The 22,810-nt window shown below is 42.0% G+C and overlaps 2 protein-coding genes across 3 annotated transcripts in view; both read left to right on the top strand.

Moving 5' to 3' along the window:
- LOC146515914 (solute carrier family 66 member 2) overlaps nucleotides 1–21,016 on the top strand; it is a 159,232-nt gene extending 138,216 nt beyond the window's left edge. The window contains exon 5 of the transcript XR_014874953.1: nucleotides 9,309–21,016. The gene's annotated coding sequence lies outside the window, so the exon portion shown is untranslated. The remainder of the gene's footprint in view (nucleotides 1–9,308) is intronic.
- Nucleotides 532–22,810, top strand: part of kcng4a (potassium voltage-gated channel, subfamily G, member 4a) — a 42,227-nt gene continuing 19,948 nt past the window's right edge. Inside the window, exons 1-3 of one of the 2 annotated variants that reach the window (XM_085165494.1) lie at nucleotides 532–1,440; nucleotides 3,661–4,236; nucleotides 4,341–4,982. In XM_085165494.1, the coding sequence (XP_085021620.1) occupies nucleotides 4,129–4,236; nucleotides 4,341–4,982 (750 nt within the window). In that variant the 5' untranslated portion in view covers nucleotides 532–1,440; nucleotides 3,661–4,128. Of the gene's footprint in view, nucleotides 1,446–3,660; nucleotides 4,237–4,340; nucleotides 4,983–22,810 lie in introns of both variants that reach the window. The other variant, XM_085165495.1, reaches the window with a different exon arrangement.

The raw sequence follows: 22,810 nt of genomic DNA, 5'->3' as shown, positions 1-22,810 counted from the left end.
AGGTCCTGTTTCCCACCATCAACCTTACTACACCCCACCCCCTACCATTTGTCTAGACAGGTTTGCCTTAGTTCAACATTGCGAAATCCCGATTTTAAATAAAATGATCGCATCAACCCTGGAAAGAAAACTAGTTAAATTAAATAAAACGCTTGTGAACATGCCGACATTACCCATTCGGAAGAAATTCCCACTTGTGCCGTTTTCAAAATAAATTGCATGCATCGCAGCAAGCTGAGATATTGTCAGGTTTATAAAATTAGTCTAGCCTCAGTACACAACTGCTTCACACCTTAAGGTTCACACTCCCCAAGCTACTTCCCAGAGTTCTCGAAGAGACAAAAGACACCTAGTCTGGAGGTCCTGTTTCCTCAATGTCTGGGAGGTGTGGGGTGGGAGGTGTGGGGTGGGGGGTGAGGGGGGTGAGGGGGGTGGGGTGGGGGGGTGGGGGGGGGGGCAAAAAAAGTGCAGGTGTATTACTACTAACGACTCTTCTTTTTTACATAACCCATATCTTCCAGTAGTAAACAGCAGTAAACTATAGGAAGCAATGAGACCATCAGTTATTGAATTATAAGATTAGTTCAAGTAAAATATTTATAAAAAATCAGTTTCACTCTGACAGCACCTTTCTTCTTCGACCGTCCAATTTGCAGCGCAAACAGGCTCAGATCATCAGAACAGCACAGAGATGTTTGTGTTTTTTGATAAATCAGGTAACGTGAAATATTCTGTCTCGCTGTGTTTTCTTTAAAGCCACTAGTTTGGTCTTATTTACACATAAAACACAAGCTGACTGCAAAATTTGAGTCTGAATTGGAGCTCGAGTTCAGATGTGTTGGTGAAGGTAATTCCGGGGCGAACCGCGCCCCCTGTTGCGCGTGAAGCGGTCAGGGTAGGAAACATGGAGGATAGCATCTCCTCAGTGTCCTTGAATTACACACTGTGGAAAAGGTAGCGGACAACAAAAGCCACCCGATGCCCGCTTTTCTGCTGAAATGCCCCCTTTGTGTATTCTGGAACTTGCACACAGTCGCCTTTTCCCGGCCACTTGTGTACCTGCTGTCACCTTTACGCACACTTGAACTTGGGTAAGCTATCCACGGTCTCTGTTGCGCACCACAGCGCCGACTCCCTCCTCCCGTGCTCTTCCTCCTCCTCCTCCTCCTGCAGCACCGCTCCGCGAGCTGTAACGGGACACTTTCAGTGCTCCAAACCTTTACTCGCTTCCCATCAACGGTATGTTCAGACTGTCTGCGCGCCTTCCATCGGAGTGGATGACGCCGGAAAGGCGTCCCTGTTATTGTGACATGTGGTGGCTGGTGATGATCGCTGACTCCCTGACGTGGCGCTGAATGATCGGAGGAATTGAGAGGCGACATTGAGGGATTTTACTCAAAATTGATCGGGCCGTCTGAAATGAGCGCGGGGCTGAGGACGGTAAGGTGTGCTCATAAGTTGTATCGACGTCTGCAGGGTTTTGTTTGTAGTTTTTACATTTGTCTGAAGTTGTAATGAAATACAAGTCTCTTTTCATCTCGCCAACACTGTAAGAGGAGGACAAATGATCACACTTTGTGTTTGAGAGTTTTATTTGGAACTAAGTGCATCCAAAATATGAAGTTGTTCTGAATCAATTGTAAGATTATGGTCTTTAAAATGTCCTTCAAACCACATTTGACTTTCGGGGTCGTATTATTATTATTATTATTATTATTATTATTATTATTATTATTATTATTTTCTTTTCTGCAAAAATCCTCCAACCGAGAGTTGGTTATATGATCGTAATTACGCGACAGATTTAACCGAGTTTAATTAGAGATCTATTCGAGATAAGGGCGTAAAAATGTTTCCCAGTGTGTGCTTTTGCAAGTTGGGGAGAGAGAGACACAGAGAGAGATTTTCCTAACATAAAGCATCCCTGCCTCTCCAGCAGCTCCTCACAAACGCAGTCACTGTTGACTGACTATGAATATAACATAAGCTCCCTGAATGAATGCTGCATGCAGCACAGCCACTTAATAGAAAACTCCCAGAGTGAAGAATCTAAAAAACAAAACAGAATTGTACGTATTCTCATTTTAACACAACTTTAACTTTTAGTCGGTTTCATAAGTTAATAGAATAGAATAGAATTCAACTTTATTGTCATTGCACATGCACAAGGCAACGAAATGCAGTTTGCATCCATCCAGAAGTGCTTTAGTGATATAGATATATTACAATATATATTAGCAATAATATAGATATGTAAGTATCAGAAATGGGTCTATTATGGTATGTTATAATGTACACGGTATGAAGTATGTTATGAATATTCTATCACTATAAGTATGTACAGGCTGTAGTGAGTACAAGCTATGTACAAGATATAAATATGAAATAAAAAAAACTATACAGAAATGTGAACTATGCAAGTTATAAACAGTTGTAGGATTAAATTAATTAATTGGAGGATTCCTAAATGTCACAATGTTCAATAAAACTCATTGAATTCTAAATTAAATGCACAACAATAGGAATTTCATTTTAACTGACTGACCATCTAACCTATTGGATTTGTATCTATTGTTGCACCAAAATTAGCTGATAGTAACAGTGTAAACACTTCCTTCAATTAACTTTACAGTAGGAAAAAAGAGGGAACTTCCATTAGGACTACAGATAATTACAGTTTATCATTCTCTCCTCTTCCTGTGCGGTGGAAATGAAATACCAGCACCTTGACAGAACTGATTTATTGGTTCCTCAATAACAGGATCTTATTCTCCTGCATCTGAAGCGCCGAAGCACTTGGGTACGATCCAGTTCGTCCAAGTGTCATTCGCACATTCAATAAGCCTGTATGTTCTTTACATGAATACTAAGCAGAACAATGACAATACTGCAGTGTTAGTGTTGGTGGTCCTGGGTAGAAAACTGTGAAATTTAAATCAGGATTATCTAAACTGTTGGGACATTTGAAGAAATGTCACTGTAGCATTTTATTCACACCAAAAGCTGCCAAGAGAAAAGTGGAGGACAGCCAAATATAAGGCAGCTGTATTGTTAGTAACAGGATACAAAAACAAACTACAGAGGATTATCTGAGTGTTTGTTGAATTCCATTAAATGTCAAATAACACAATAAGAGGGCTCACGTTGAAATCAGAGTATTAACTAGAACTCTTTAAAGCTCCGACACAACTCACCATTCTGGGCAGCTTCACCAGCTAACAGTGCCAGGAAGTTTCAGGGAAGTTGTTTTGCCAACGACAAACATTTTGGACCTGTGCAACAGATACTGAAGCGCACGGCCAATAACGTACTCTGAGTGCGAATCATACCTGAATGTTCTTGTCTTCTCTTAGTCTTTCATTTTTCGATCACCACTTTTAACAGATCGTTTTTCTCTCAATGTGAACATGAGCGAAAGATTCCTCGCCTGTGCATTCAGCAACGGGCCATTTATAGCAGTACAGCAAATGTGACTGTCTTCTTTCTCATTGAAAAGAAGTGAAAGAGGAGGGAGGAGCTTCTAGCACTGCAGTCTCCTTTAGGTTTCTCGGTCTTGGGTCTGTTCTCAGTCTTTCCTATTCTTGCTCTGTTGTCGTAAATGCCTTAATCTCAGTCCATCCTTGCTTCTTTCTAACCGTTCTCTCTCCGTCTCTCTTTCAGTTGCCTGCATGATGCCACCACGGGTTTAGACCCTCCCTAATCCTGTTGTGGTGACACAGAGGATCTTCCTCAGTTCCCCAAACACCCCAGCTCTGCAACTCATGCAGCTCATTCTCTGCAGCTATCAGCCAGTGATCAGTCCTCTTATTCAGGCTTGCCTTTGCTAGACTGGCTTCAGAGCAGGATTACCCACTGATTTGATGTTGAAGTCTGGTACACAGACTCAGTCTTACCTCATGACGCTCTGTTGGTTGGGGACCAACAAAAGAAAAACAGCACTGCACCTTTTCTTTCTTCTGTTTTCCTACGGTAGCAGGGAAACTTTTTCACATCTGTAAATCAGAAAAACTGATGTTTATTGAGACTGAAAAGTTTGAGAGGGCGCTGTCTGCAGACTCTCTCTGTCTTTGCTACCTGGTCTGAGCTGTCCACTCTCCAATCGAAGCACAGTGCTCTGTGAATGCTGCCATGCCCATCATCAGCAATGCCAACCATGACTTCAGCAATCTGTCCGTCAGTGATGACAGCAGTCTCGACCGCATATTCACTGAGATCCCAGAGACTGAGACTATCAAGGTATGAACACGATTGCTGGTAAATTTAACGGTTAGGGAAGATTTATATTAAATAAGTTCTCAAATTGTATAATAATGATCACCGCTTCATTCTTCATGCTGTAGGGTGTGTACTACCAAAGAGCTCAGTTCATCCGTCGGCCGGAGGACCTCTTGTCCATCGACCATGCTGCCTTGGCAGTGATCAATGTCGGGGGAAACCGCTACACCTTCCCCTGGAGCACACTGGAGCAATTTCCCCTCACACGACTTGGCCGCCTCTGTGGCTGCAGGTCACCCGAGGACATCGCCAGCATCTGTGACGACTACGATGAAGCCCGCAAGGAGTTCTTCTTCGACCGCTCACCGTCCGCCTTTAGGGTTATCCTCAACTTCTTGGCTGCAGGGAAACTCCGACTGCTACGAGAGATGTGCATCCTCTCCCTGCACGATGAGCTGACCTACTGGGGCGTGGAGATGGCGTACATGGAGCGCTGCTGCAAGAGGAAGATGTACACGCGCATCGAGGAAGTGCACGAGAAAGAGAGGCGTCGGCAGGAGCGCAGGCAGAAAAACGCCATGCAGCGGGTGACAGTGGAGGAAACGCAATACAGAAAAGTGATGAACCGGCTAAGAGATATGGTAGAAAACCCACAGTCAGGCTTACCTGGGAAGATCTTCGCCTGCCTGTCGGTGATCATGGTCGCCGTGACTGTTGTCAGTTTATGCATCAGCACGATGCCAGACCTCAGAGAGGAAGAGGACAGGGTGAGTGGCCAACAGTGCTGATCGTGACCATTTTGATTTAGGTTCAGTCGTAGTCTTTGGGTTTTAGTCATGATTTAGGCATCGAAATTCTTTTAGTTTCAGTGTAGTTTTAGTCAACTAAACATGGTAAGAGTCCAGTACACCAGCTCTAAAGTTGAATCAGCTGACAAACATGGAAAGAGTAAAGGTTTGTTGTGTTTTTCCTTGACATTGAATGTGAAATGTGCCCATATTTCCACTCTTCCTCCCATGCATTGATATTTTATCACGTTGTCGTGAGACAGGGAGCGCTAGTTCCTGTCTCCTGCAGAACTTAATTAGTTCTGATTGGATCTCGTCTCTCCAGAATATTTTCATCTTATTTTTATTCACTCACAAAAGGGTCAGTACATTTCAGCCTCGTTAGTGTCTTTGTTATTTTTTACTGGCCAGTGAAATCAACACTGGTGACCAAGCGTGTGTTGGCCTGCTGTAAGCGTAGCTATTAGCAGCAGAAGATCCAAGTCAGATTAGTACAAAATAGCCATAAATGACAGTTTTGTAGAGAGAGTCCTAAAGCAGCTCTGTTATCATGTGAGTGATCGTGACTGCTTCGAATGAAGCATAATCACTACCACTTCCTTTATTTCCTGGAAACTAACATTAAATGTGTTTAATGGAGATATTTGGTTAATAAACATTTTGCCATTGCTGCAGCTCAGGTGTGGAGATTAGTGGTGATAGATTCCATTATAAAGTCCAGATGATCCCCAAACCCAGGCTATACGCTGGCCCTTTGCAAGTCGGGGTCTGTGCACACATAATTGCATGCAGTGTTGGGGAGTAACGGAATACATGTACCGCCGTTACGTATTTAAAATACAAAATATGAGTAACTGTATTCCGTTACAGTTACCGTTTAAAAAGGTGGTATTTAGAATACAGTTACTTTGTTGAAATAAATGAATTACACGGCGGTACTTCCCTGTTTCATATTGTGGCGGGTCAGGACTGTTTGGGTTTTGTTTGACAGCTACGTTCTGTTGTTCCAGGCGGCAGCGTTACGGTTGCCATGGTTACAGGGTGACGCTCTCTCTCTGCGTGTTTCCTGGGTGAGAGAGCGCCTGTTGTTGTTGTGCTAAGCTAATAGGCAGAATGCTACAGGTATAGCTCTAAAGAATGTAGCATCATGGGCAGTGTAGTCCGTGCTGCAGGGAGAATGGACTGCCATACACGTTATGTGTCTGTGAGCGAGGGAGGGAGAAAAAGGAAAAGTACGAGCTGTCATCGAGCAGAAACGGGAGCTGGAAGCATGTAAATATAATAATAACCACTGCAGCCAAGAAGAGAGCCTGACGAGCCCAGTTGTAAGTAAGCTATTAAGACTCGACTGTACACCGTGTTCGTGTTTTCCTCTGAAACAATAAGTTCTGTTGGAGCAGCCTTTCAACGCCTCTCTCTGTCTCTGCTAGCAAAGTTGACCCAGACAACAAAGTAAAGCTAGTTTTCAGCTACGAGCCGACACAGAACCCACCGTATTAGTCAGAGGTCCCTTTACTACGGTTCGGAGCCGCGGACCTTCAGTAACAGTAATAAATCACAGCAATAGTACATTCATGTAGTTGTAAACAGCATGATAATATATTAAGTAATCCAAAGTATTCAGAATACGTTACTCTCATTGAGTAACGTAACGGAATACGTTACAGAATACATTTTGGGGCATGTATTCTGTATTCTGTAATGGAATACATTTAAAAGTAACCTTCCCAACACTGATTGCATGTTTATGAATAATTGCTTTTAACTGTTTTTACATAACTCCACTCTGGATTGAATGACAACAAAAAACAAGAGCGAGAACATCTTAGACAAATGCTGATGTTGCAAAAGTGAAAATTCGAAACTATAAAACTCGCTGTCATCTTATCCTCTTCAATATTCTGGGGGGACGCTGCAGTGTTGGTGTGATCTGTCTACCCGTAGCAGCGCAGAATAATTAAGCCAGAGCTGCTCACTGAGGCCTGTCCGGTATCTGAATAATGAAATGAGCGTACTGTATGTGACAACGTAGACGGACTCACACACGCGTGCATCAACAGACACTACCACTGCACACAGAATAGCGATGAAGCCATGCACTGAAACTGATACAGCGCTCTCTGAATTATGCACACATTTACTCTTTTGTCTCATGTTGGCTCATGACAGCAGCATGTCCCCCATTCAGGATTTTTCATACGCCGGGTGTCCTTGAAGTAGACCTGTCATGCTCGTTCCCAGCTCCTTCTTATTCTAGAGCAGCTCAGTACAATTCACATCTGGGCAGCTGTGGCTCAGGTGGTAGGGCAGGTTGCCTAACAATTAGAAGGACAGTGCATCGATCGAGCCCACATCCAAAGTATCCTTGGGCAAGTTGGTGAAATCAGAGTTGCCCCCTGTGTTAGAAAGTTCTTAGGCAAAGTCCTGCATGGATGTATGTGTGACTGGGTGAATGAGACTTGTAATAGAAAGCTCCACTATGGCACAACATGAGTACCAGTCCAATTACAGTTCAAAATAATCTCTGCATATCAGGTTCAGCCCAAAGTCCTGGTGTACAATAAGGCAACTTTAACCGAGTATCAGGATCAAGACAGTATATATGTACGTATGTATGTGAGTTGATGTTCAACGGAAACTCCTCAAGAAGTGTACAGCAGCATCCCTGTATTGATTTTGATACGAGCAGTCACAGGCTGCCAAAAGATCGAGTGCAGGGAGGGGGCGGTGTTACTGGAGAATGCCGACAGCAGAATACTTGATGAGTTGTAAAGGCTGAAGAGAGGATTTTGAGAGCCCTGCCAAGAGGAGTCCAGTAGTTAGTGAGAGTCATAGGAACACAGATGGACAAGAGCTTTGGCTCAGGAGTGGATTGAGTCTCCTGGTCTGCTGCTGCATTTGATATGGACCTTTTAGAGCATGTGATAGATCAAACCTATTGCTATTGTCCCAAGTGGAAACATGCAGTGGCGTCAGCTGCTGCTGTAGCTTTCTTTTCTGAAAGGTTCAGCAGAAAAGAATGAGAAATGCAGCAGGATTTAAAAGCAAGCAGAGATTGAATAGCACAACATTTCTGATGTGTAGTATTACAGTAGCATTTTTATGCAAATGGTAAATGAAGTTTTGCTGCTTGTTATTCACCTCAGGTAAGCACAGCTGCACTGACGGAGACATTGAAAGGCTGCACGCAGCCTTCCCTCGTACACACGCACTTGCAATTACCACGCCGTATTGATTCGTGGCGTAACAGCGTTTGCAGCCAGTGCGAAGTTTTGTGAAACTCTTTCCTGGAGTTAGTGTAACTGGGAGTGTTTGTCTCGACGCCCTGAGGCAGCAGTGTGGGTTATAAGGTCATCTGAGATTTATAATTGTGTCTGACATGTCACACCTTTGGGAGGATGCTGTGGGACGTAAGGACATTTAGGTGTATGCGTTCACTCAGGCATGTGTTTGCACGTCTGCGCTCATTCCTAGAAAGAGGATGGCAGTTCCATCTACAAGTAAACAAATCCATCTGCCGCTTTCATGTTTTTCCCTCTGCATCCGGAGGTTCAGACTATTCAGCTGCATTGAACTCCATCTGCAGTGTCCAGCTAGCAAGCAGCGGCCGGGTTCCTGTCATCTTTAATTCACGTAGTCCTGCCGTTTGTCTCTCTGTTCTGTTCTGTGCCGGAGTGGGCTGAAATTCCCTCGTCCACTCATAATTCATCCACCTTCTCTGCCCGTTTCTGTTTGAGTAAGGCATGTGAAGGAGAGATAGCGTAAAGTAAAGATGGATTGTGGACTAGGTGGCTGAATGGAGTGAAGGAGAAAAGGAGACAGAGAAAGAATGTGCTTTAGGGAGATAAGAGAGGAAGTTTCTGGTAGAAAAACCCCGGCAAGAAACATTACTTAATTTTTCTCCTCTGATTGCTCCCCTTTGTCCGTGTAATGTGTTTCTCTCTGTCCTCAGCTGATCTCGTCTATCAAGCAGTATACCACTAGGAGCTAAAAGCTCAGCTCCAGTCCCACTGATAACCACTCTTTCATCCTTCTGTCTCCTGCTGTGGGTGTGCATGTATCTCTGCTCGGTATTATGTAAAAACTTTCAATGTGATTCTGAAATCAATGTCATTTCTGCAGGATGCTTATAATTGTGACACTTTGACAGAAAGCACAAAAACGCAAGTGGATGCAAGAAACCTTCATATAATTCAACAATGCATCTTTGATCATGTCGAAAAACACCGAACTAGAGTTGAGCTTCAACAGCATCTTTTGGACTAAAGATAAGAAATTGATCTTTTATCAAAGAATATATTGTAGGCAGTGTTGGGAAGGTTACTTTTAAAATGTATTCCATTACAGATTACAGATTACATGCCCCAAAATGTATTCTGTAACGTATTCCGTTACGTTACTCAATGAGAGTAACGTATTCTGAATACTTTGGATTACTTAATATATTATCATGCTGTTTACAACTACATGAATGTACTATTGCTGTGATTTATTACTGTTACTGAAGGTCCGCGGCTCCGAACCGTAGTACTATAGTACGTAGTACTATAGGCCACTGAGCATTTCTTCTGCACTTACCTACTTTTGATCTCTTCATGTTTATTTATTTGTATTTTTGCATTTAATCATTTGTTACTGTTAATCTCCGGCTCACCTGGTTCTGCTGGAGGTTTCTTCCTGTTAAAAGGGAGTTTTTCTTCCCCACTGTCACCAGGTGTTTGCTCATAGGGGACATCTGATTGTTGAGTTTTCTCTGTATTGTTGTAGAGTCTTTACCTAACAGTGTAAAGCACCTAGAGGTCACTGTTGTCATGGTTTAGTGCAATATAAATGCAATGAGTTGAAGTGAACTGTCAGTGACTCTTTAAAGTGAGACTGGGCTACCAAACTGCTAATGGCTCTCCAAATGATGATGATATAGATTTAGTTAAATAAAGTTCATGGGATGTTTGATGCAGTGCTCTTGCTCAAACGTTGACAGAACTAAAACGTTGCAGCATCATGTCACTAACTAGCTATTCACAAAAGATCTGCCGCTGCTGTCGAGAGGCTGAAAGGACAAAATAATCATTTCCTCTGATTATCACTCTCAGATAATCCTGTTTGAGATTATAATCAAGTGTAGATTGAGAAAAAACTCGATTCACGTTATTTTTTAGGTGATATTTTTGGTGTTATTTATTAGAGGTGGGAATCACCATACATCCCACGATACGATATTATTGCAATTTTTAAAAATATTTTGCGATATTCAGATTCTGTACATAAAGGTAAACTTTATCAATATTCATTTTCTCTAATATTAAAGTCTCACACTCAGTCTTTCTCTCATTTCAGTTTGATTGTTGACAAACTGAACGGTTTGTATTACAGTCTAGTCCAACTTAACTGAATCAACCATCTGGTACAATTATAGCTATTCTGAACTATGCAGTTTATGAAAACTATGCAGCCCCTTCAGCAACTGAAGAATTTGAAAGTAAATTAAAACAAAATAAAATTTTACATTAAATAAAAAAGTTTTAAACTTAATTAAAATAAAACATGTCTTAAATTAAAATAAGTAAAATGTCATGTTTGTTGCTGCCAAAAACAAGTTAAACACATTTGGACAGTGAAGGAATGTCAGGATTCTTGCTCAGAAAAAGGATCAACATGCTCTGAAGTCAGAGCACAAAAACCTTTTTGTAACAAAATATCGATTTCTGCTGTCCCTGTATCCATACATTATTAGCAAACAAAATATCACAATGCTACACAGTATCGATTTTTCCCCCCACCCCTAATATTTATTCTAATAAATAACAAAGTAACAAAACTCATCTGTACCTTATGGCCTGCAGCTACATGATGCTGTGATGTTGCCTTTACTTCTTGCTTGTGTCTTTACTTTTACTGTTTTGGATTAACCTTCACATTCTGGTTGTGGCCCCCTAATGTAATCCCTCTGGAGTGGAACCGCTTTCTTCCATCAGTGTCACATATCGAGCTAAAAGACACGACGATCTCAGTGGATCGCTTGTTATTTTTGACGCTTGCTTATTCATGAAAACGTTTTTAGACACCAGTAATCTTCTTGAGTCAAATCTATGGTAGCAACTAGGGATGCACCGATACCGATACTGGTATCGGGTATCGGGGCCGATACTGTAAAATGTGTGTGTACTCATACTCGTAAAAGTTAACTGATACCATGAACCGATACTAACTTATTTCATTAATCAGAGGGTGGTTTGTCATTTTTGTTGTAGTTTTTTAGATTGGCCACTAGGGGGACATCCTGTGCTAAACAGGCACAGGGTTAGACGAGTGAGACTGGCAGCTCCAGATAAAAAAGAGAAACTGGAGGCTGCTGTAGCTAGGCTAAACAAAATGTCAGCAGTGTGGAACAGCCAACTTTAACTCAGGTTTTGGAAAAGCGATGAAAAATGTCAAGAGAAAATCCACGGACAGTTAAAATAACAGGCTCTGACTCATTTTATCGCTCTGGATGACCAGCCAATGCCAGTTGTGGAACGCATAGGATTCTTCTCAGCATACTCCAGCTGCAATATGAAATTCCCAGCCGCCCACACATCAGGGAGATAATGGTGCCAAAACTTTCTAAAGAGGTAAAGACAAGCAGTGTGTGCGCGATGTCAGTCCTTGGTTTAACGGCACAGTGGACTGATGATCCACGGGCAGATGAGGAGTTCGTTCGTCAATGCCAAATACTTTCATTATTTTGTTTGTTTGTTTACAATATGGACACTCTGCAATAATTTAAAAGTTTATTTTATTCTCAAACCTAATTTGTATTTATTTTATTCCAAACAGAAGTGTTTATTTATTATTCTGAAAGCTCGAGACAGTGCCAATAGTTCAGTGATATTTTGTTAAATTACAATGTGGAGACTCTGCAATAATTTAACAGAAGTGCTTATTTTTCACTTGAAATTTTTTTTGTGGTCATTTTTATTAAGATTTTATTTTTTATCGGCAGAGAATAAAATAAAACCTGTCTTCCAATTCATTGCATTTGTGTGTGTGTGTGTGTGTGTGTGTGTGTGTGTGTGTGTGTGTGTGTGTGTGTGTGTGTGGTAGAAGTATCGTTTTTTGTACTCTGTATCGGCAAGTACTCAGATCCAAGTATCGGTATCGTATCGGTTTGAAAATATTGGTATCGTTGCATCCCTAGCAACACTCAGAAAGAGCAGCAGGTCTCAGTATACATACAGTGTACTTTCAAAGTAAAACCTGTCTGTATTCATTTTCATCCATCTATCACAGAAATACGGAATTAAGTCTGTTTGATGGAGTATTTTCAGACAGCCTCGACAGATCTGCTCTCCTTTGCCTAATTCAGACGTATTCTGGCCTGGAGAGTCATTTTATGTTCTTAATGCCATAAATTGGAGTGGGATTTGCTGTTCAATAGTTACGTCCCAAGACATCAATCACAAATATCTTGAGACTGAGGGACAGACTACGTGGCTTAAGCGCCACACTGAGGGTTCTGATTCCTCCACGTCTTCTCAAACAGAGACTGGTCAATAGTCTCACTGAGTTACAGAGCCTGCTTGGGCTGTTGATTGCGGACGAGAAGGATTTCTTATTTTATTAGGCGATAAAAAACTGACATAATGAGTCTTGTGATGTCTGAAGGAAGATAAAGTACCACTTCATGTATTTGAGAGAAGAAGGTAATAGAGGAGGAAGAGACGAGTGGTAAATATTAAAACATCTGCATTCCAATTTCTGCTTTCCCAAAGGAGCTGTTCAGTATTTAGAGGCTGTCTCAGACAAAGTGGTAAATAACAAAGAGGAGACACACATGTGTGCACACACATTCTCGGCACAGCAAACCTAACTCATTTCATATTATTTTGCTAGCATTTTTAGCCCGCCCACCCCTCCCCGCCCTCCGGTGAGCGTCATACGAAGCACGCGTCCTTGACACTGACTGTGCATTTGCAGCATAGTCAAAAATCTATTTTTAGACATCAATTCTTAATAGCGTAGCATGTTGCATTTGATATGCTGAACTCTAATGTCATTAAGATAAAGTTAGTTTATGTAATGGTGTGTAATCACTCTTGGAGTCCATTAAACGACCTTCTATTCATGTCATCTTCAACAGAGCCTCAGTGATGGAATAATAACCTAAAAGCAATTACTGTCAGTAATCCTTCCACATGGGCAGCACTGAAGATCATTCATTAATAATACGATCACATAGCTGCCTTTAAGAATGGCATCTCATGTTTGACAGGTGATGGGTCAACCCAGCAAAACGTGTAATAGACACGCGAGTCCACCGTGTCCTTTTCACGCTTTGCCTCTCCAGACCTGAAATGGACACGCATGCAGAAATTGCATTACCAGCAGGGGGAGATGATATATTTAAAGTTAGTGTTTTAATTCCAGGATCCTTAATCGTTAGAATCAGAGATGGGCAGTAACTGTAATCCGATTACTTTTTTCCAGTAACGAGTAAAGTAAGGGATTACTATTGCAAAAACGGTAATTAGATTACCGTTACTATCCCGTAGGAACGCTGCGTTACTGCGTTACTAAAACCGTGATTTTTTGCGAGAGTGTCTCATGACAGTGACGTAAGCGAGTGCGACGTTCGTGACAACAGCTGTGTGCAGATCAACAATGGATCATATATCGAGTGCAGAGAGAGTATGAGCGTGCAGCGTTTAAAGCGTGGAAGTACTGACCTTACTTTGAGTTTGATTCCATAAAAAGTGACAAAAACATTAGTGTCCGTTGTGCGTGGGAAGAAAACTTCTTTTTACAGCGAAAAAAACCCCTAAACTTCCAAACAAGCACCGAGTAGCTACGACGTAATGGGAAACTCACAGAGAAACTCGCGGATTCTTCCACTGACCGCTGCACACCTGCACCAGGGTAACCCTCCGCCTACCCCACTCCTGCTTTACAGGTGAAAATAGAGCAACAGGACCGCTAGTCTTTGACTTTATTTATTTTCTGCTGTGTTTTACTTGCATCTATTTGAAAGACTGAGTGTAAACACAAAAAATATTTTATGTGCTGGAATGTGCAGAAAATAGGTTTAAATGTTAAACAAATTTCTTCCAGTCAGAGAATGTTGCAGATAATTAAATTTTTGCTTGATGCATAAAGTTAAAAGATTAAAACTAATAAAACAAGTTTTAAAAAGAGACTTTTCCATTTGATTACATTTTGTATGATGATTATGTAGAAAAAGTAGAATTGGGCTGAAAGATCTATCACTTTATCACCTATTCAGGTTGTAAATCGTGTTTTTAAAAAGTAACTAAGTAACTAAATAATTAATTACTTTTGAAAATAAGTAATCAGTAAAATAACGGGATTACTTTTTGGGGGAAGTAATCAGTAATTAGTTACTGATTACTTTTTTCAAGTAACATGACCAACACTGGTTAGAATCGAGTAAGCTAGGTGGCTAATATGTCTAATGTCTGTTTAATGCTTTCCTGTGATTATTTTCATGTTGGCTTGATACTGCAGATTACTGAAACTTACTGCAACTTCTGCATCTGTGAAATGGACACAGTGGACCGGTGTGTTGTGATATGAGTGGGTACATACTGTAGCGCTGACCTGCTGTGGAACAGGTAGCATCTCATGTAATCTATGAGACAGGTTTACATATAATATAGTAAATAAAACAATAGAAATAAGAAATGATTGTATAACATTTACTGGTTGTCAGAAGCGTCTGAAACCAAAAACACGCTTTTGCCTGAGTCTGGATCCTTGTCTGGCATTTTATGTCCAGCTTCACTGAAAACCAGTATTGGCTGTGATCACATCTCAGAAGAATTACTGGTCTCCTGCTTCTGTGCTAAATTCCATTATGTGACTCAACAAAGACATTTTTTGTCTGCGAGGGGGGAGTTGTGATTTGGAGACCAACATTTTTGACTATCTAGACTCAGAAGCATGAATGAATTCCCCCTGCAGCTCAGAGCAGCAGTGACAGCAATCTGATAGCATAATGTAACTAAAGGCTCCTCCTGCATGTAATTGAGCTTAAGATGATTTACTTGCACACCTGAGACGTGAAACATAATGTAATAGATGCACAGAATTAACACCAAGGCTAGTGTGCATGTGTGTGCACACGTGTGTGTACTCTCTCTGTCATTGGCCAAATTCAGAAGACAAAGCACTATCATCACTCATAAGCTTGTTTGTGTTTAACAACAGAGGCACAAAATGAAGCATGCGTGCTTTGTGTGTGATGATCCCCCCCCCTTCATTAAATTCACACAAAGAGAGCATAAATAGGTGCAGGTGTGCAAAGTTGGTTGCCTCAGCAGGATGCGAGTCTGGCAGTTACTCAGGGTTATACTTAAGTAACTAAGTAAGACTTTAGAGAAGCAGGTGGCTGCAGATTAGAGGGAATGAAAGAGAGGCCGGAGTAGTAGGGACAAAGAGAAACTTGACATTGGTGCTGATGAGAATAAGTCGGCGGTTTGTGTTTGCAGCTGTTACTAACACGCACTGTCCTTTTAAAATGCAGACATTAGATCTTTTCTAAACTTGCAGACCTTCAGACCAGAAGAAGGTCTGCGGTTACAGTACATGCTAATAATCAGATTCCACTGCAGCTGGAATAACTGTAGCAACACTTTGAGTTAGCATGCATATGCATCTCCTTGTTTGTTTCCCCGGGCATGTATGCACTCTGAACGTATCAGTTCCAAGCAGATTCCACGCCTGTTACGGCCTATCTGCTTACGAGCTGCATTCCCTCCGTCGGATGTGCCGCATGGCTGCCAAGCGGGATTATTGAGAGAACAGCAAAGTATGAAGTGTTTATCCTGCCCATGCCAGAGTGGGATCGCACAGCATAGATAAGTACAGCAAAGCACGGGAGCCATTCCCCAACCTTTGTCCTCTGTAACACATTTTAAATTCAAATTCTGCTTTTTGATTCAAAGTGTCTCACCCGATGTTGCCGGTTTATGAATTTTAAAATCACTTGATGCTTTCGTGATGACCTTTAAAAAGAAAGGAAAGACATACAACAAAGATGCGTCACACACACTTCCATAAATGTCAAGTAGCCTTCACATGTGTGCTGCGCTCAAATGGTGAATGAGAACAAATATAGAACATACTGGACATGAACTTCCTCCTATACAATAATATTTTGACATCTACGATATTTATAAACCCACAAAATGCACAAATTAAAATGCATTTAAAAGTTGCATCATATGAACTGGGACACACGTGTCTCTGTAAACTGTATACATACGTATAGCAACAGGTAAAGATGCACAGAGTCCCTGAGATTCCCTGAGTGTGATCTGGTGATACAAATATAAGAGCATTAAAAATAGGCTGACTATTCAAAGATTAAATTGGTAATTAGAGAAAAAGTATTTTTCCCCGTTATGTTCCAAATATCTAATATTAGCCATGAGCCCATCTCCATCTTTGGTTTCTATTTTAAATTTTTGTTGGGTGCATTTTCTTCTGAATTTGCCTCCTTTTGTCTAAATGCAGCAAAAGCTGATTAATGAAAATGCAAAATATTTGCTTGTGTTTTGTCTGTTTAAAAGAATTTGTCAGCTTTTCTTCAGCTGCAGTGTGTTGAGCTTTCAAACTATTGAGCTAGAAAATTAGTCTGAAAATATTCAGTAATTTTCACAGATCATTTCAATATAAAAAGCTAAAAATCTATTTATTAGCAGAGTCTCAAATATGACTTGGAGACTGGTTCCAGAGCCCAAGCCATGTGTAGAGGTGAGCCCGACTATATCTAGCCGGTACCTCTTAACCTAACGCACTAACTCAGGCTCCTTCCCCACCAGAGAGGTGACATTCCATGTCGGGGATCGGTCCGCCAGGGCCTCCGCTCCTGGCCGCCACCTGGCACACAATGCACCAGACCCCTATGGCGCCTCCTGCGGGTGGTGGGCCTGCGGGAGGATGGGCTCATGTCTCCTCTTCAGGCTGTGCCCGGCCGGGCCCCATGGACTAAGGCCCGGCCACCAGACGCTCGCCCTCGGGCACCCTCCCCGGGCCTGGCTCCAGGGCGGGGCCCCGGTAACCCTATCCCGGGCAGGGTAAACTGTTCCCTCGATGTTCTCTTTTGAATCGCTCTTTATCTGGTCCCTCAACCAGGACCAATTTGCCATGGGAGACCCTACCATGGGGCAAAAGCCCCCAGACAACATAGCGCCTGGGATCCCTGGGACACACAAGCCCCTCCACCACAATAAGGTAGCGATTCACGGAGAGGTGAATAGAGACGAGTGGGTTGTAAATAACAGGACATAGCACAGCCTACAACTGTAAGCAGAAGGAAGTTGGTCTTAAACGTGCAGCACAGTGTTTGTGCTTTATGGCCAAATATCTCCACTTAGTTCCCGTCTGTATAAAGAACATCTCTGTGGTTTGATCAGATGGAACCTCTGCTATAGGTCTATATATTGTCTTTAGAGAGAAGAGGCCTTCTCCTGACAACCCTTCCAAACAAGCCGTGCTTGTTCCTTCTTTTTCTAATTGCACTGTCACGAATGCTAACTTTTAGCATGCTAACTTTTAGCATGCTAACTTTTAGCATGCTAACTTTTAGCATGCTAACTTTTAGCATGCTAACTTTTAGCATGCTAACTTTTAGCATGCTAACTGGGCCTGTAGAGTCTGAGATGTGGCTCTTGGGTTTTTATTATTTTTTTGCAGTTTCTCTGAGCGTTACACACTCTGACCTTGAATGACATTTTGTTAAGACACGTTTATTGCCAACATGTGGTTTTCATAAAGGTGTTTACACACACTGATGATTAATAAACCAAGGGCATTTGATCAGCAGCACCTGGCTGCTACCTCCCCTTAGCTTTCACAGGACTGCACAGAGCAGTTTGAATTCTTTCTTTTTTCCCATAACTATAGGTAAAGGTTCTTTTTGCTTGACCTTATCTAGAACATGATTTTTGGTGAGTGCTTTGATAGGATTTACCAGACCTACAGATATGCTGATCATATTTGCGCATGTTAATGAAGCCACAATATTGTGAAACTGCACATGTGTGCATAACTCATATCAGCAGGTAGAGTGTTTGCCCCATAATCGGAAGGTCGGGGGTTCAAATCCATCGAACGGCGATCCTGAGGTAACCCTCAGCAAGGTACCGTCCCTACACACTGCTCCCCTGATGCTGGATCGGTGGCTGCCCACTGCTTCACTGAGTGAATGTGTTAAATGCAGAGAGTAATTTCCCCACAGGAGATTAATAAGGTATACAGGAAAAGAAAAACTACCCACATGTCTACGATGCCAAGATGGCGGCCAAATGGTAAGACTTAATTCCACGAACGAAAGCTCAGCATAACTAACAGATGTACTGCAAACAACAGCTCTACTTATGCATGCAGAAAGTAATTTGTGATGTGGGACAGCTGTGGAGGCAGGAAGCACATTGGCACAGTTATGCGGTTGTGTAACAGGAGCCCACACAGATGACACCTGGTGGACAGGTGTGGAATAACACCGATGAGGGAAAACTCCCCAGAAAAACCAGCCGGCCCAAAAAATCAATTAAAAGTAGACAGATTAGGATGTGGAAGAAAAACAGTTGTGACAGTGACACACAAACAAGCAGCAGCTGCTTAATTTCCTGAGGTTACATACGTGACATTTGCCAACTCCCTTTTCACGAGACAGCTCAGTCCTGTCGTAACAGCAGTCACTCTTTGTGTCACGCTGCACACACACTCAGAGTGAGCCGGTGCACACTGCAATCAATAGTTTGCTCTTTTCTTTTCAGCTCCACGTTCTGAGGAAACATTTTTATAATTTTCTTACAGATAAAAAATAAAACGCTCGCACAAAATGTTTTTGTGATCATAAAAGTTGACGTTCGTCTACTGAAGGCGTGTGTGTGTCTGTGTGCGCCTGATGTGCCTGTAGTTTGATGGGACACTAAACAATTTAAAATACTGGCTGAGGAACTGACATCACATTAAATTGTTTTTATAGCAGTTTGTACTGAAACTGGAGGCTACAGACAGACTTTACTAGAAGTGTGTGTCTGTTTGTGTGCATGCAAGCATGAAAGAGAGAGTCTAACAAGCAAAAACCTTTGTTAAAATTTGTCATCTCTGCATTAATGGATGTTTGTGTGTCCATGTGCTGCACGGACAGACAGTCGGAGAGAGAATAGAGATGCAGAGTTGCAAATGGTCCCCGTGGTTCAGATGTCACCTCTTCTTTTCCTCATCAACTTTGCTTGTAATCCCTTTCTACTCTCTCCCTCTGCACCACTTAGCCACCCACTTTCCTTTCATCTTCTTTTTTCTCTCCCGTATCTCTCCGAGCCACCTTCTCACTTTCATTTTTCTCTATTGGGGTTTTCGTGCACGAACAATCTCTTGGTCTTTATCAGTGATGGATAACTCTGAAGGCTTTACAGCTACTTCATATGAAGATAAAACCGTGCAGCTCTATGTAAGGAGTCGTACTCTATAGGGAATAGCTCGCTGTTTGAGGCTCTTATTTATTACAATATATCTCAAGGATTCTTGCAATTTAATGGGTGCATATATTCTACCCAGTGTGCATGCGTGCGTGTCCATATGACTAGTGAACACGTTGCTCGATGTTGGCAGTTCCAGGTTAAGGACAGCTGTGTGTCTTTTGTGGTTGTCCTCGCTGTCCATCCACACACTCCTTTATTCAGCTTTTCTTTAGAGCATTCAAAGTGAGGGCAAGGTCAGTAAAGCAGCGTAGAGGAAAAGTGTTCAGTGGTGCAAAGTTTGTTCAAGGTCTGCTGCACAGTAAAGCTGACTGATGGGCAGAATCTTTGCATTTCCAACTGTACCTCTTGATATGCGGGACTGCAGAATCATCGTGGGAGAAGGAGCCCGAAGAAGTGTAGAAGAAAGAGGAATAAAGAGTTATACGGACATGCTGTGAAGGAGTCAGAGAATGAACCACAGTTTATAATCATGCAGCGGTTAGAAAAGCAAACATTCCTGAGTTGCTGTAGCAGCGTGACAGTTGCGTAGGGAAGAGTTGTCCTAATTATCTTTTGAAGACAGTGAAAATGTGCAGCTTTATTTGATCCACACATGAAAAAAAACCATTCATAATTCAGAGATATAGAAGCTTTCTCTTGTCCAACAATACAGACACACATTTATACTTCAAACCCACGGTACACGGAGCGACCCCACAGCCAGTAGCTGTCTGACTGCACAGTGATGGATTGCTAGCAAAGGGTAGATGCTAAGCTGCCAACATTAATATAAAGCTCAACTGACAGTAACAGTATGATGGCGATGAACCAGTGCAGGGGTCAGAACGAGAAAAACACCATCATGAGTAGGGATGGGTATCGTTTAGGTTTTATCCGATACCAGTACCAAACTGGTACTTTTGAAACGGTGCCGGTGCTTAAACGGTGCTCAAACTGGTGCTTAAAGAATGGAGAACACAAAATTGGTCCAAAAACCTCTCATGTTCAGCTGTTTTTTTGTAAAAAGATAACAATGTTAGCCTTTTCTGCAGCTATGGGGCATATATGGTATCACTCTTGGCTGGAAGCAGCTTAAACAATGGAAAAAACACAAACTTTGTCCAAAAACCTCTCATGTTTAGCTGTTTTCCACTTTTTCTTTGGTCATTTTAGCCTTTTTGTCCAGGGTGAAGGGAGTATCTGCCATCAAACAAGAAGACAGCCGCATGTAGCTATGATGGTGTTTGCTAGTTCACCTTACATGCATTAATGTAATAACATGGTTAGCCTACTCAACGTAAATTACACACGAACAACATTAAGCTACTCACGCAGAGAAGAACGGCTGCTGCTGCATCATCATCCTCATCATTTCTGCTACACTGGCAGGGCTAGGGGCCAGGACTCTCCTCTTCGGCTTTTTGGGGGATGTTGCTAACTCCGGGTCGATAACAGGCACCACACCCGCAGTAGATGTGCTCGGTGTGAGGTCTCGCAGCAAGCTATCAAATACGGCGCATTTCTCGGCTTTTAAAAAAAACGCTATGCGTCGCCAGGTGTTTCATCAGATTTGAGGTGTTACCTCCTTTGACAGTATCACAGTATCAGCTTAAAGCACTTGTTGCAGCTGCTGAGTTTGCATCTTTTGCTGTGAAGTACAGCCAGACTTTGACGCTTTGGGCATTTTTAATCTGTAGCTCTGCTCTAAAAGAACGTACGTACTTGGACCCGCCTATTATCCTCGGAAACGTAAAATGATTGGCTAGAATCTAAAGTGTATCACAGCTCAGGAAAAAAAGCACCGAAATGTGCGCTGCTTTCCAGTCTGGTTACTACCGTTTATGTCAGATCATGCCATCATGGCACCAGATACCGGTACTCATCCCTAATCATGAGCTGATTGAATGTTTCTGACCATCTGCTTAACCATGAACACAAACACTGTGTAGCACATTGCAAGTCGTCATAATTACGCAGTTAAAGCCAGATGTTTATTTAGAGAGACGACAGAAAAACAGTCATGCAGAAAAGCAGCTATGCTGAAGGCTGAAGGCTCAGCAGACATTAGCTTGGATCACTTTGTATAGGTTCAATTATTTTTCCTGTTGACTCCTGGGGGAGCATAGGTCCGCAACAACACCACGCCAACGGACTCTGTTCTGGGCTGCTCTCTTTAGCTTGTATAAGTTGTAATGCTGTAATTGTTTTATGCTTATATATATTAATATTGTAGCATCTGGCTTCTCCTTTTTATTGCCATATTCAAAACAAGGACAATTGTCAAGGTCACACAGACATTTTCAGCTGAAACCTTTCTCTCCACACTGTGTTCACATTGTAATACCAAAATAATGCACTACATATCAAGTGTGGTATCTCAAGTTGCCTAAGATGCATACTTTACATTTTCAAAATAGCGTCATCATACATACGTATTAACTAAAATGTTTAATAAACTGTAATGTGTGACTGTGATCACATGTAATGAGCTCCGGCTGAGTGCAGGGCTGCTTTTAGGGCACTTCAGCCAAAATATAAGGATCAATATTGTCATGCATGTGTTTATTTTGTAAAAGCCACATCTAGTGCAAAATAGCAACTCACTTCAGATCAGCTCGACCTTTGGGTAGAATTTTTTTGCGTCATACATATTGTCTGTCATTAAGTTCTTTTTATTCATTGACTTCGAGTTGATTTATGTCCCACATATCTGTGGGATTCTGTAGAAATCTCAGTAATACCATTTATATCTCCGAAATATAAGGAAAGCTGCAATAATACTAATACTACTCTACTAATAATGATGTATTTTGCTCTTTGCTCATTTTAAATGTCCTTGCCATGAGGATGCCTCAGTGTTCGTTGCCCCCACTGCAGTCTTTGTCTTAATTTGACATTGGGATGTGTTAATACCGACGATAAAACGAGACCCCCTGTGAGACAGCTGTGGGGCGAACGGTGTCTGTGCTGAAATGTGCTGTTGCTGGCATTAGTTCCACAGAGTCATTCGGAGGAGATAAGGTCAGGGAGATAGTTAGTAGTGTTGGAGGTTATTGTGTGCACAATTGTGTCTGTAGTTGAAAGGCAGAGAAACAGAAGTAGAAGGCTTGGAGCTCTAACAAATGGTCTATTCTGCAGAGAGCGAGAGCACAAAGCTGCGATAGGCCTAATGTCAGAGAAAGAAAGAGCCGCGAGGAGAGGATGGTGTCAGACAGAACATCGACACTGCCTTAAAGATTCATACAGGAGAGACCACAGAGTTAGACATCAGACAGAAAAAACACGATGAATGTCCTGAAACGGAGAAATTTAAAGGTTTATATTCGGTTAATATTTAGG

The sequence above is a fragment of the Neolamprologus multifasciatus genome, chromosome 7 (assembly GCF_963576455.1).
Source record: "Neolamprologus multifasciatus chromosome 7, fNeoMul1.2, whole genome shotgun sequence".
Lineage (NCBI taxonomy): Eukaryota > Metazoa > Chordata > Actinopteri > Cichliformes > Cichlidae > Neolamprologus > Neolamprologus multifasciatus.
The sequence above is the reverse complement of the archived record's forward strand: the minus strand, read 5'-3'. Positions and strand labels throughout refer to the sequence as shown.